The sequence below is a fragment of the Phocoena sinus genome, chromosome 19 (genome assembly GCF_008692025.1).
Source record: "Phocoena sinus isolate mPhoSin1 chromosome 19, mPhoSin1.pri, whole genome shotgun sequence".
In the NCBI taxonomy this organism is placed as follows: domain Eukaryota; kingdom Metazoa; phylum Chordata; class Mammalia; order Artiodactyla; family Phocoenidae; genus Phocoena; species Phocoena sinus.
Window position 1 is genome coordinate 47,028,311 of NC_045781.1, and position 13,395 is coordinate 47,041,705.

Genomic DNA, 13,395 nt, shown 5'->3' on the forward strand with positions numbered 1-13,395 from the left:
CTGCAGGCTGGAGACCCTGGGGAGCTGACGGTGTAAGTCCTAGTCCAAGCCTGCAGGCGTGAGCGCAGATGGACAGGAGGAAATGGGTGTCTGAGCTTAAGGAGAGAGCAGATTCGCCCTTCCTCCAACTTTTGTTCTATTCAGGCCCTCAGTGGGTTGGATGATGCCTATCGACATTGGTGACTATGATCTTCTTCTCAGTCTACCCATTCGAATGCTGTTTCTAGAAAACCCCTTACAGACATGTTTTACCAGCTACCTGGGCATCCCTTAGCCCAGTCAAGTTTGCACAAAAAATTAACCATCACACCTGCCCCGTCCAAATGCTTCTTCCAGAGACAGAGCCCTGGGCTGGCACTGCAGAAGATGCTAGTAGGTCTCAGGGACGATTTAGTCCAGTCTTCTCCATGGGTGGCGTTCTCCTCCTACTTCCGGACATGTCTCCCCCAAAGCACTGGGCTCTGTGTTCAGAGACAGGCAGACAGGTCTTCCTTGCCGAATCTTGTCTTCTCAGAGGGTTTACATAGGAAGAGAGGGGCACAACCGCCCTGCTGGACAGAGGAAGACCCCTTTTGGGAGGTAACTGGGCATTATATTTCAAGGCCTTGAAAATGTCACCTTCCCTGACATGACACTTCCACTTGTAGCAGTGATCTGGAAATGATCAGGGATGCAGGTCCAGATCTCAGGACTAGGCAGTTCACCACAGCATCATGTATAATGACAAAAAGTGGGTAACCTTAGTGGCCAATGGTTGAGGACTGATGAAACAAATTGTGGTACAAGCATGTAATGGTACATTATGCAGCCGTTAAAAATCGTTTTCTCAAAGAATGTTTGAATAAATGGGGACGTGCTCATAGTACATACCATAAGTTAAAAAAAGAATACAAAACTACATACACCAGTGCGGTCCAACAGAATTCTGTGCTGATTGAAACGTTCAATACCTGCACTTTCCAGTAGTGTAGCCCCTGGTCACGTGACTGCTGAGCAGTTGAAATCTTTGGCTAGTGTGACCAAAGAACTGAATTATGAATTCTAATGAATTTAAAATTTAAATCAAAATATCCACACATGGTTACTAGCTTCTGTATTGAGCTTCACGGGTAGAGTATAATTCCAGTTGTGTTAAGAAAAGCTATGTAGGGCTTCCCTGGTGGCACAGTAGTTGAGAGTCCGCCTGCCGATGCAGGGGACACAGGTTCGTGCCCCGGTCCGGGAAGATCCCACATGCCGCAGAGCAGCTGGGCCCGTGAACCATGGCCGCTGAGCCTACGCTCCACAACGGGAGAGGCCACAACAGTGAGAGGCCCGCGTACCGCAAAAAAAAAAAAAGAAAGAAAGAAAAACTATGTAAAAATATAGGGAAATAGACTGAAAGTATCCCAAAATGTACACAGCAGTTTCCTCTGTTAGTAAGACTATGCGAGATTTATGTTTTAATTTTTCTGCTTCCAAATTTTCCAACAATGAATGGTTGCCTTCGATAATCAGAAGAAAAAAGAGGTACATCAGGAGGGGGAAGAGAGAGGTCAAGCCCCGTGCAGACAAAGCTCCCACTGGCAGGAAGGCCTCGCGCTGGCCGAGTTGGCCTGGGAGCTGGGGCCATCTGTCTCATGCAGGGCTGATTTGACAGAAGTGGTGTGCCTCTGGTGACTTGGGTCTTCTCCAAGCTGCCGGGCAACCTCGCTGACACACTAGACGCTCGGCTTAGCCGGGGTGAGCACGTGTGCGCGCGCACATGGGTCCTGCCATCTGTTGCCAACCTGGCAGCTGAGTATTGCCTCTTCAGACGTGTTTGCTGGGACTTGGGTGGATTTTGTTGTGTGAATTTCTCGCTTGTTTCCCAGGCCTTACTTCAGCTGCTTCTCCAAGTTACTGATGACTTTAAGGGGCTTCCCTGCAAAGGCCTCTGAAGGTAGGAGAAAGTTCCTGCAGGTGGGTCTCAGCAGATGTCAGGGAGGAAACCTGGGCTTACTCATTATGGTTTGCTGGTGCGTCAGGAATTCAGGAGTTTGAATTATTTGAAGTGGTAAGAATAAAGGAAATGGAATTTTCCTAAATACATAGCTGGAGGCTTTTACATTTTTTCTAGGTAGGGAGGCCATAAGCAGCGGTTCTCAAACTTCAGAGTGCATAAAATCATGGGGTTCCTGTTCAAAATGCAGATTCCGGGCTTCCGTGGTGGCGCAGTGGTTGGGAGTCCGCCTGCCGATGCAGGGGACACGGGTTCGTGCCCCGGTCCGGGAAGATCCCGCGTGCCACGGAGCGGCTGGGCCCGTGAGCCGTGGCCACTGGTCCTGCGTGTCCGGAGCCTGTGCTCCGCAACGGGAGAGGCCACAACAGTGAAAGGCCCGCGTACCGCAAAAAAAACAAAACAAAACAAAATGCAGATTCCTAGTGTTAAATGCCCAAAGTTATTAACCCCCCTCCTTTTACAGATGCAGAAATGGGGGCAGAGGAGGCCAAGCCATATGCCTGAGGGCACCAGCTGGTCAGCAGAGCTGGGATTAGGGTGTCCTGATTCTCCAGCAAGGGTGTCTTGACTATATCGCACTGCGTCTCAGTCACCTGTGGCAGATGCTTGGCGTTAACGTAAGAGTTAGACAAATGTGGGTTCCAACCAAATGTCACCAACAAGATGTCCAACAACTCAGTTCAGTTCATTCACTATCTACCCAGAGTTAGCGCAGACCCCATAGTATGGGCTCAGCCACACAAGACTGCCCCGCTTCAGACGCCAGCTGAGAACGGGCTGCCGAGGCTGCTGCCCATGCTGCCGCCCAGCTCACAACCACCCATCACGTGTGATAATTTGCTAGAACAACTCACCGACTCAAGAAGATGCTCTCCTTACGAAAAATGTTATAAAGGCTACAGTGAAATGAAAATGGTCCAGAGGGGTCCTGAGCAGGAGCCTCTGTGCCCAGCAAGTGGATGTGGTCAGCAACTTAGAAGCTCCCCAAACTCTGCTTACGGGGTTTTTATTTAGGTTCCATTATGTTGGCATGATTGATTAAATCATTGCCATTGGTGATTCTTTTTTTAAATTATTTATTTTTGGCTGCGTTGGGTCTTTGTTGCTGTGCACGGGCTTTCTCTAATTGCGGTGAGCAGGGGCTCCTCTTCGTTGCGGTGAGCGGGCTTCTCATTGCGGTGGCTTCTCTTGTTGCGGAGCACGGGCTCTAGCTGCGCGGGCTTCAGTAGTTGTGGCACGTGGGCTCTAGAGTGCAGGCTCAGTAGTTGTGGCGCACAGGCTTAGTTGCTCCGTGGCATGTGGGATCTTCCCAGACCAGGGCTCAAACCCGTGTCCCCTGCATTGGCAGGTGGATTCCTACCACTGCGCTACCAGGGAAGTCCTTAGCCATTGGTGATTGATTGATCTCTGGCCTCCCTCTCCAGAGGGAGGGATGGGTGGTGGGTGGTGGTGGAGGGTGGGGATGGAAGTTCTAAGGGGTCAAAGGTGTGGTTTTCCTGGTGACCAGATCCCATCTTGAAGCTGTTGAGTTGGAAGCTATTCCATAACATCTTACGGAAAAACCCGAACGAACTTTTTGGCCAGCCCAACACTTGGGCTCGGGCTCCCCCAGGAGTCCTCTCATTAGCACACAAAGAGAGTAAATTCCAAGGGTTTTGTGCCAGGAACTGCACAAAAAAACAAAGTATGTATTTCTTGGACCACGTGGGGTATTTGCAATATTTTTAAAAATACAGTTGTAGGGCTTCCCTGGTGGCACAGTGGTTGAGTATCTGCCTGCCAATGCAGGGGACAGGGGTTCGAGCCCTGGTCTGGGAAGATCCCACATGCCGCGGAGCAACTGGGCCCATGCGCCACAACTACTGAGCCTGCGCGTCTGGAGCCTGTGCTCCGCAACATGAGAGGCCACGACTGTGAAAGGCCTGCGCACCGCGATGAAGAGTAGCCCCCGCTCGCCGCAACTAGAGGAAGCCCTCGCACAGAAATGAAGACCCAACACAGCCAAAAACAAATAAATAAATAAAATTAAAAAAAAAAAAATACAGTTGTACTGCAAAGACAGAATAGGCCTCTACAATGATGCTTATTCACACCATTTCTACCCCCAGCTGTCTATAGAGGTCTCAAGGGCACACACAGGTCACACCAGACACTGTTGGTGCAGGAGGGCTGGGTGTGTGTGTGTGTGACTCGGGGATGGGCAGGCTCCCCTCCCTGTGTCTCAGGATACCAACCTCAAACCTCAAATTCAAAGGCCCTGTAATGGAGCTCAGTGGCAGGGCTGTAACAGAACTGTGAGGTCCAGCTAGAGACAACAGCAAAGATGAGGCAATCTGATGAGGTGTCTGGGACAGAGAGGGTCCACCCCGCCACAGATGCAACCTCAGGCACCCAAAGAGCTTCCAGACTTAAAAAATGTCTCCCAGGGACTTCCCTGGTGGCGCAGCAGTTAAGAATCCGCCTGCAAGTACAGGGTACACGGATTCGAGCCCTGGTCCAGGAAGATCCCACATGCCGTAGAGCAACCAAGCCCGTGAGCCACAACTACTGAACCTGCATTCTAGTGCCTGCACGCCACAACTACTGAGCCCACGTGCCACAACTAGTGAAGCCCGCGTGCCTAGAGCCCGTGCTCTGTAACAAGAGAAGCCACTGCAGTGAGAAGCCCACGGACCGCAAGTAGGGGAAGCCCAAGCGCAGCAATGAAGACCCACCACAGCCAAAAATAAATGAGCAAATAAATAAATTTATTTTTAAAAAGAAGTCTCTTATTTGTCAGTCAGGGTGCCTCAAACTCGGGCAGGCTTCGGTTATTAATGTAGAGGTGTTAACTGGAAGAAGTAAGGCATTACATCATTACCAGACATTAGTAAGGTTAGTCAGAGGATAGTTCCCTCCCTCCCTGCAGAGGCCCAGCAACACTCCTCCACACCCTGAGGAGACGGCCACACCTCCACAGCGACCTCATGTCACAGCTGTGGCCCAGGGCCCCGGGGTGAGCTCAGGATGCTGGGCAGAGTTTGAACACAGGCAGCTCCATAACTTCCACTAGAAAACTCAGACATTGACTGTAATTCATTTTGGTGTCTTTAAATTTCAAGCTCATTTATCCAGGTCAGGAACCATTTGTTTGCATCTAACAAGTCAAGGCCTACGGTAGCATCTTTCTAACATATGGCCTGTTTGTGTGCACCTGTGCAGCCTTGTGGGTGAGGGGAAGGCTGATCGGCAGGGATCACACCATCAGCTGTGCTGGGACAGGGCACGTGGCCTGGTACAGACCCCTCAGCTCCCCCAGCCACCCAACCTGCTTTTCAGAGAAAGGGGAGCTGGGGCTGGAGGGGTTGGGCATGTAGTAGTTCACCTATGTGAATCACTCATCTCCTGGAGAATGTCTCAAAAGCAGCTTGGAGGGATCATTCTGGAATGCCTGCTGGCCCAGAAAAGGAGGCAGAAAAAGCTCCTCGACACCCAGCAAGCTCATCACCATGGCAACCCTCCATCCCTGAACTGCCCATCCCTTGGCTATCTCTCCCTAAGGAGACTGACTGAGGTGATGCAAATTTAAATGTGGGCTTGTCTTTCTTTCAAAAAAATTTATCTTGAAATATTACAGATAAATAGAGTAGAAAGGTATAATGAATAACATAAATATCTGTGTCCCCAACTCCCAACTGAAGATATAAACCCACATCATTAAACGAAGCTCCTCTGTTACCTTTCTTGTATTGTATAACCTTCCCAATCCCATGAGAGGTAACCACTATGCTGAATTTAGTGTTTATCACCCATTTGTTTATATATATTTACATTGAATGAATATATGAATATATATAATTATATAGTATATATATTACTCTGAGTCAAAGGACAATGTCTTTCTCATGTTTTAAAAATTTTATTGAGGTGAAATTCACATAACGTAAAATTAACCATTTTAAAGTGTACAATTCAGTGGCATTTACTGCATTCATGATGTTGGGCAACCATCACCTCTATGTTCGCATGCTTTTGAACTTGTATAACTGGGACTGTACGTCAGGTGTTTCGCATCAATGCTGCTTAAGAGGTTCATCTGTGTTGAGGCATGTGGCCCTGGCCCAGTCGTCTCACTGCTGTACTGTACTCCACTGTGTGGCTATTTCACAGCTGGCCCCTTCTCCTGATGGGCACTGGGTGGTTTCCAGGTTTTTACTATCACCAATGAGCCTGCCTCCTTGTGCACATGCTGGTGCTTCTCTAGGATGTCAAGCCAAGAGCAGAGCTGCTGTGTCACAGGCCGAGTGCAGCTCCAGATTCATGAGACATCGCCAAAGTGTTCTTCAAGGCGGTGCTAATGTATACTCGCAGAAGCCTGGCTGTCTTGGGGAGCTGGGAGCCTTTAGTGTGCGATTTAATTAGAGTAACTTAACACTTGGATAATGTATTTCATTTAACAAAATACTGTGAGGTGGGCAGAGCAGGATTATTAAGCATTCTCAGAAACCTTTTGAAGACAAGGAATCTGAGACACAGAGGGAGGGACTCAACCCGGATGGCAGGGCTACAATCTAAGGTTAGAGGCAGGACGCCAAACCCGCTGTAAGATGTTGCCAGTGTTCTCCTCATGTTACATTTCTCCCTTCCCTCCCTGACACAGTCACCTTGTCCCTTACTTGAGCGGAGATCTGTCTACACCATCAGCTTTCTGAGGGTACAACAATGAAGGATCACTGGCAGACCATGGAGAGGGGCTCTGGAAAGGAGAGTCTCTGGGGACTGGGCAATTCCAGGCTGCAGGGAACCAGGGTGGAATCTTCCAGACTTCCACAGCCCACTTTCCCTCTGTGGTCAACTTCGTGTGCACAAAGATTGCATCTGGTGGTCCTGTTGGATCTAAGTTGCCTTAAGAGGGCATGAAAAAAAAGCTGCAGAAAAAAAGGAAAGCCTGAAGCAGGAACCCTGGGTACACCTGTGTGCCCAAGGAAGGAGGTGCAGTGGGATGGCATTTAAGATACCTCGACTCTCCGAGGTACTGTCACCTGGGCACCAGCCCCTCCTCCCCTCACTCGCTGAAACCAGGCAGCATCCCAAAGAGGAGAGGGCAACACTGCCTACACCGTGTAGCACAGAAACTTGGTTCTGGGGCAGGGCTTATGCCTCCCCACCGGCCTGTCTGCCCAAGGCCTGAGTGTGTCTAGGTGAGGCAGCACACTCTTCCCCAAAGAGAGGTTCAGATGCTGCCCCAGGGCACAGAGGACTGGAAGCTGAAGCCCGTGTGCCCAAGCCTTTGGTGTACTTCTGACGCAAGCTTCTGGCACTGGAGTGTGCCAGCTGCCATTCTTCTCAACTGGAAGCATCTCTTCATCTTTGGCTGCTCTGTCCCCTTGCACTCAAATCTTTCCTTTCCAACGTGAATCCTCCAACTAGGAGCTGGGATCCAGAAGGCGATGAGAGGCTGTTTCATCTCGCCGGCAGGGCCCCCCGCCTTCTGTCCTCTAGGCATAAGACACAGGTGTGACCACTGGCAGTCTCGCAGTCTGATCTCAAGCAAGTTTCCTCTTCTGGTCAGATAACTTGTGAGGAAGCACCAGGCACATGGAACCACTGCATCATTTATTGATGAAGCTAAGAGCTTCTGAATCCTTCCCCAGGAGTCCACCATCTTACACCAATTCCTATCTGTTACTGGTTTTTTGGTAATTAAAAAAAAAAAAAAGAGTCATGGACTCTTACCCAACATGCCTGAGCAATTCCAGTTCTGGCTAAAGACTGATACCAAATACCAGAAGAAGACTGCACTCCAGAGAGCCACGCCGCACACACCGTCTCTGTCCTGCTGAGGCCAAGAGGCAGCACAGCACCTGGAGAGCCCTGTCACCTGGCCTTCCTGGTCCCTGCCTGGCTACCAGCAGCACCATCACGCCATTCTTCTCTAGGGAGGTTTTCTGCACCCTCCTGCAGCACCAGCTACCAGCTGGCCTGCTGGACCTGTCAGTTCTCAGGAAATCGGGCCCTGGGCGCCTAGTCCTGTTCCCCTCCTCAGCCCCAGTGGCGCACGCCTCACTCAAGACTTAGCTCTTAATGCGGCCTTTCTCCCCTAGGGACCTCATGCAACGCTCCTAATTAGAGGACTGCGCTCCTTGGGAAATAGGTGAACAGAACACATAGAGAAATCTGTTCTTATTCTTTGACCTTATGCTGTTTTAGGGCAGTTTTTTTCAGTAATGGGAAGGTAACAGATGCTCTGGAAATGTGATGCGTTTATCTGGGACAAGAAGACAAAGACTGATGGCAGGAGCAAGGCCAGGAAACTCATCTCTCAGGGATTCTCTGGACTCCACAGACCAGCAGGAAGTATCCTTGGCTACCCTCCTCAGTCATCCACGCCACGGACAAGGGAGGCGCACGGTGCCCGGCAAAGGGCTACTGAGATGCCTCCCAGCGCTGACTCAGGCCCCCACTTCCTGCAAACATTTTCCTTGGCAATTCCCAACTCCTAGATAAAGAGATGTCACTTCCTTTGGGAGTCAGGCAGATTAGTTTTCACTAAGTGTGGATGTGAAGAGCTAGATAAAATATTATCCACTTGTTCTTAAAAACTGTGGGCTATGGTTCAAAGAAGACTCTGACAGAAAAGATGATTCTCAACTGAAGATGCATACACCTCAGTCAGCCCGGCCACCCAGCCTGGCCTCAGTGAGTAATGAGGGTCATAACCTCACAGCCATGCAGGGCTGACAATCAGGTCTTGGTTGCATGAGGTTCTGCCCACATATTAGAGGACTGGAGGGGGAGACCTGTGCATGTTCCCTGCTCATCTCGACCCTGTGAGGTTCTGGTATTACTCAGGCCACTTACAGACCACAAAATGAAGGTTCAGAAAGCTGAACTGTGCTCAAGGTCACAGAGCTGGTAGATGTCCAGGCAGGATTCTGAATTCCAGTCTTTGGAAGCCTACCTCCCCCAAACCTGTCCGTGTTACTCAGGACATCCCCACCGCCAGCCCACAGGGGCAGGATGTGCTGTTTACTGCTTTATTAATATGAAGTTTGGAATTTAAATTTTCCTAAAGAGTTAAAAAAAAAAGTCCTTTGGAGTCTTCTTTGACAAACCAAAAATTAAAGCATTACTGAGGTGAGAGCACACGTGAAGTTGACTTTGAGAACATGAAAATGGCTGAAGGAAAAGAAAAATCCCTAATGCAGCAATAGTGTATCCTTATTTTCAGCCTCACATTATACCAGCAAATAGGAATCCCATTCAGGAGAGAGAAGGAGATCAGGAGAGAAGCAGGAGTGGAACTGAGAACAGAGCTGCCCGGGGACTTGGTGTTCCACCAACACTGGCAAGCCTCTTCACAGGGAGCCCTACAGCCTCTGGGGGTTCACGTGTGTGCAGGCTGGTCACTCTCTCCACCATGGTGGCCAGGACAGGCCTGGGAGGTGCTGGCTTGGCCTGGTGGACTTTGTAGCAGAACAAAGGAAAGGTGAGTGCTGTCATCTTCACCAGCCTCTCACAGGACCAACCTGTACTTTTTTATTTTTATTTTTTAAAAGACAAACTATTAAAAGTAAAATGAATGAAATCACATGAGATCAAGATACAAAGACAGAAATTCAATGTAGAAAAAAAGACCTTGCTGGGAAACAGTCAATGGGAAACACGGGAAACATTTCAAAGACGCACAAAAAGCTCACGTTGTAAACAGGATTAAGCTGCTGTAGGTTCCTCATCACATCAGGGTTTCATTTTGCTCAGCCTGAGATCTCGCTCGATTTCAAACTGCCTGTGATCCACTCGGTCTAGAAAAGCTTTCCGTTCAATGTACCTGGAAGAAAATGAAGGTATCTGTCAGCAGATGCAGTAAAAGAAAATGCCTCCCCTGCACTGTCCTGTCCCCCGCATCCCTCACCCCGGTGTAAAGGGGTTCACTTGGCCTGTGGGATTATCAGGTTACAGCAAACATAAACGGATGACCACAGGTGGTGCCCAGAGTGGACAACACGACTATTTCAGGAACATCCAGACCACTCCCATTTAGTCTAAACAAGCACGTTTCTCGTTCAGATGTGAGTGAAAATAGAATGAAAAAGAGAAACCAACAACTTATCAAGGGGAAGTACATTAGAGGCTGAAGGCAAGAAAATGTCGCAATTTTGTAACCAGGTTTTAAGGAAAGAACAGGGGCTCCCTCAAGCCCAGGTTCAGAGCCTGGCTTGGTTAGACATTAGCAGACCATGCTGGTCAAGGAGCATCGCTTTTCTCAGCAGCAAAATAGTGACACCACATTTCCTGGCCTTGGCGGTGAGCTGAGTTGGTGGGGAGAGAAAGCTATGTACCCTGCACACACGTATCAAAATGTGGGAAAAGGTGCCTCTACAAATGGAAGAAACCCAGTAAGAACTACCTCCTGGGGCTGCAGGGAAGGTGAAGTGGGCTGAGGTGCGCAGAGCGCTCACCGTCGAAGGTATTTACCTGCAGCTCCTTCCTTCCCCTCACCCTTCCCACCTTTCCTTGTGTCCTCCACCCAGATGCAGCCAGGGTGCTTCTGCGAGGACGACAGAAGAGGCCTTTCCTTAAATTCCTCCAAGGGAACGAGGTCAAGCACCTCTGCCATCCACGGCTCACACACAGGGTCCCCTAAAAGCTGGTGGTTTGCCCCTCATCTTGGCCAGGCTCAGCAGACAAGGCTTCTGTCGGCCTCCCAGGCAGGGTGAGAAGGAAGCACAGGGTTGAAGCAGCAGGCACTGTGAGGAGAAGGCTGGCCGCTGAATGAGACACAGCTGCATTTTCGTGCACCTTCTGGCCTGAACTGTGCTGCCGCTTGCCTGGGGGGAGGGGATCTCTGCTGCTAATTAATCTGTTGAGAGAGCAAAACTGCCACTGAAAACGGGAGGCAGAATTGAATCTCTGCACTAATCTTTCCTTTGTTGCACTGTGGAAAATGTGCATCTGTCATTACAAGGTCATTACGTTTAGGGTGAGAACGTTAGCAGGTTCAGGACCCTGTGTTCCTTTGCTGAGTTCAGGGCCTCGCTTGCCTGCCCACAGCACCCTGTGAGGAGCAACCCAGCCCAGCCCATCCGCTCTCCAGCCAGGCCTGCGGCCACTAACCCTATACCTCACTACAGACAGGGTGGCAGCTCTCAGCTTGAATCCCGACCCTGCGGCTTGCTAGCTGTGTCTCTGGGTAAGCCACGTGACCTTGCTAATTCTGCTTCCTAATTTGCCCGCCCCCCCCCCCAAAAAGGTAATCATCCTTAATCATTCCTACTCTGAAGGGCTGTTGTGGGGATTAAATGCAATAGTGTACATATTATGCCTAGCACAGAGCAGGTGCTCGATAAAATGGCAGAGTTGTCACCATCATTTCGGGAAGCCAGCTTCTGTCAGGGTTCTGAGGACAATCAATCCAAGGGGAACAGTCAGCTCTCTTGACGCACGTTATCAGCAACTACTAGCTACCACCTGGTCTGGGATCAGGAACTCAGCTGCTGTGTCAAAATTGCCAAGGAGGGGCCAGAATGGCTGGAAACACAAGGGCAGGGCCTGCTTGTAGGCTTGACATAAGCCCTCAAGGTCAGGTCATCAAATTTCGCAAATGAAATCCAGGATGTCTGGTTAAATTTCAATTTCAGATTCCCCGGCAGATGGGGAAGCCACAGACACTGTGGACCCCTTTTGATAAAGTGTGAAAGCAGGAGAGACTGTGGCCGGTAAGTAGACACATGACAGAACAAATTCATCTTCTGTCTACTACCAAGGGACCCATGATTCCCCAGTGGGGACTGTTAACCGAGATCACTGACGGGCTTTGTCACACTACAACCGTCACCCCTCCCCACCCCAGCCCACAGGCCCTGGTGAAGACCACGACGGAGATCAGTGTTCTGACAGCCTGCGCTTTAACTGCCTCTCTGGAAGTTCCCAAAGAACAAATGCGGGAGCCGTGGTTCAAGACAACTTTAGGGCATGTTTCAAGAGAGCCATTACCTAGGGATACCTGAGAGAGCGGGCCTGGGGGCGCAAAGAAGAGGAAGTATGTGGCTTTGAGCATTTGTGGTCTTTCTTCTTGACTTTCCTTTAAAGAAGAGGAAGTGATACTTAAATTAAGATGCTCACTGAGCATGAATAATGCCTTGCAGGTTCCCGGAAGCGGTGCTGGTGCCGGGTCCGGCTGACTTTGAGACTATCGAGAGCGAAGCCAGGCTGGGTGCTAAACAAGCAGGTGCAGGCAGAGTTCAGGTTTAGGGAACGCCTCAGGCAGCAAAGAGGGGCACATATGCAGAATGCAATTCTCAAGGGCAACCCAGACAAAGGCCATCAAGGCAGGTTTGGCGACTTCATTCCCCCGTTCACAGCATCTGCAGCTGCTAACCGGATCCTTGCGATGGCTTTGGTTTGCGGCCAAGAGCTGACCAGGAACAACACTTCTACTCGACATCCTCCTCCCACCCTCAAGACAGAAAAGGTGCCAAGGATGAGGGTGGCTCTGACATTTACTATGTGTGTGACTGTGGGCAAGATACTTTATTTTTCTTCTCCGTAAAACAGGAATAAAAATTATAACACCCCTCTGACACTACAATGAAACTGTGAGAAGTACTCTGTAAACAATAAAACCAGAAATGGCTATGAGTGTTGTGCGGTTCTTGCTTCCCATTTCTGACCTGACTGTATCACTATAAAGCCTCAGAAACTGGGACAGCTGGAACAGGGACCAAGGGACCAAATGCCCCAGAAAGAGGAAGGGCTTGTGGGGAAGGCTGCCTCCTCCAAGGTGGCCCGAGTGGACGACCTATTTAAACTGAGCCTCAGAAAGTTTTCAGGCACCTTAAGCGGGTTACAGTCCCAGAAGAGAACCACCAGCTGACAAGTGCAAGGCTTCTTTTCTGGTCTGTGCCCAGCACTCCTGGGGACCCAGACTGATTCAGCCCAGTCTGCTGGGAAGGGCAGAGGGGATCATCCCTTCCCACCACTACTGCCTTATGTGGCCCATTTAAGAGGCTGCAGCTCTTCACTGTCATTAATAAAATAAGCTAATAGCACCAAAACCTAAGGGATTTTCTAAGCTTTCCCTTTCAGAACCAGGTTAGACACAATAGGCTCGGTCATCTTTTTGATCCTGCAACCCAAATTACTTTTCTGCCACCAATTTTCTTGAGATCTAGGCCAATGTGGAGGGAAGGAAAAATAGAAGAAGAGGACGAGAAGGGTAGAAAATGCTTCCAGAGAACATGTTAGTACCTACTTCTGGGAAACCAGGCTGCAAGTGAAAGGACGCCCATCCACCCCCACAAGAAGGCAGAGTTCTGTGGGGCAGCTGATCCCCAAAAGCTCCGCCAAACAGTCACATCCGCCCACGAGAGGCGTCCTGCCCACTGGTCAAGAAAAGAAAGAGCACAGGGAGGTGCAGGGAAATCCGAAGCAGG

The 13,395-nt window shown here is 49.9% G+C and overlaps 1 protein-coding gene across 2 annotated transcripts in view; it reads right to left on the reverse strand.

Annotated features, from left to right (window-relative positions):
* Positions 1 to 5,863: 5,863 nt before the first annotated feature.
* The window catches only part of CFDP1 (craniofacial development protein 1), a 140,684-nt gene continuing 133,152 nt past the window's right edge, over positions 5,864 to 13,395 (reverse strand). For both annotated transcript variants that reach the window (XM_032613314.1, XM_032613315.1), the window contains one exon: positions 5,864 to 9,791. In XM_032613314.1, coding sequence (XP_032469205.1) covers positions 9,701 to 9,791 — 91 coding nt within the window. In that variant the 3' untranslated portion in view covers positions 5,864 to 9,700. The remainder of the gene's footprint in view (positions 9,792 to 13,395) is intronic.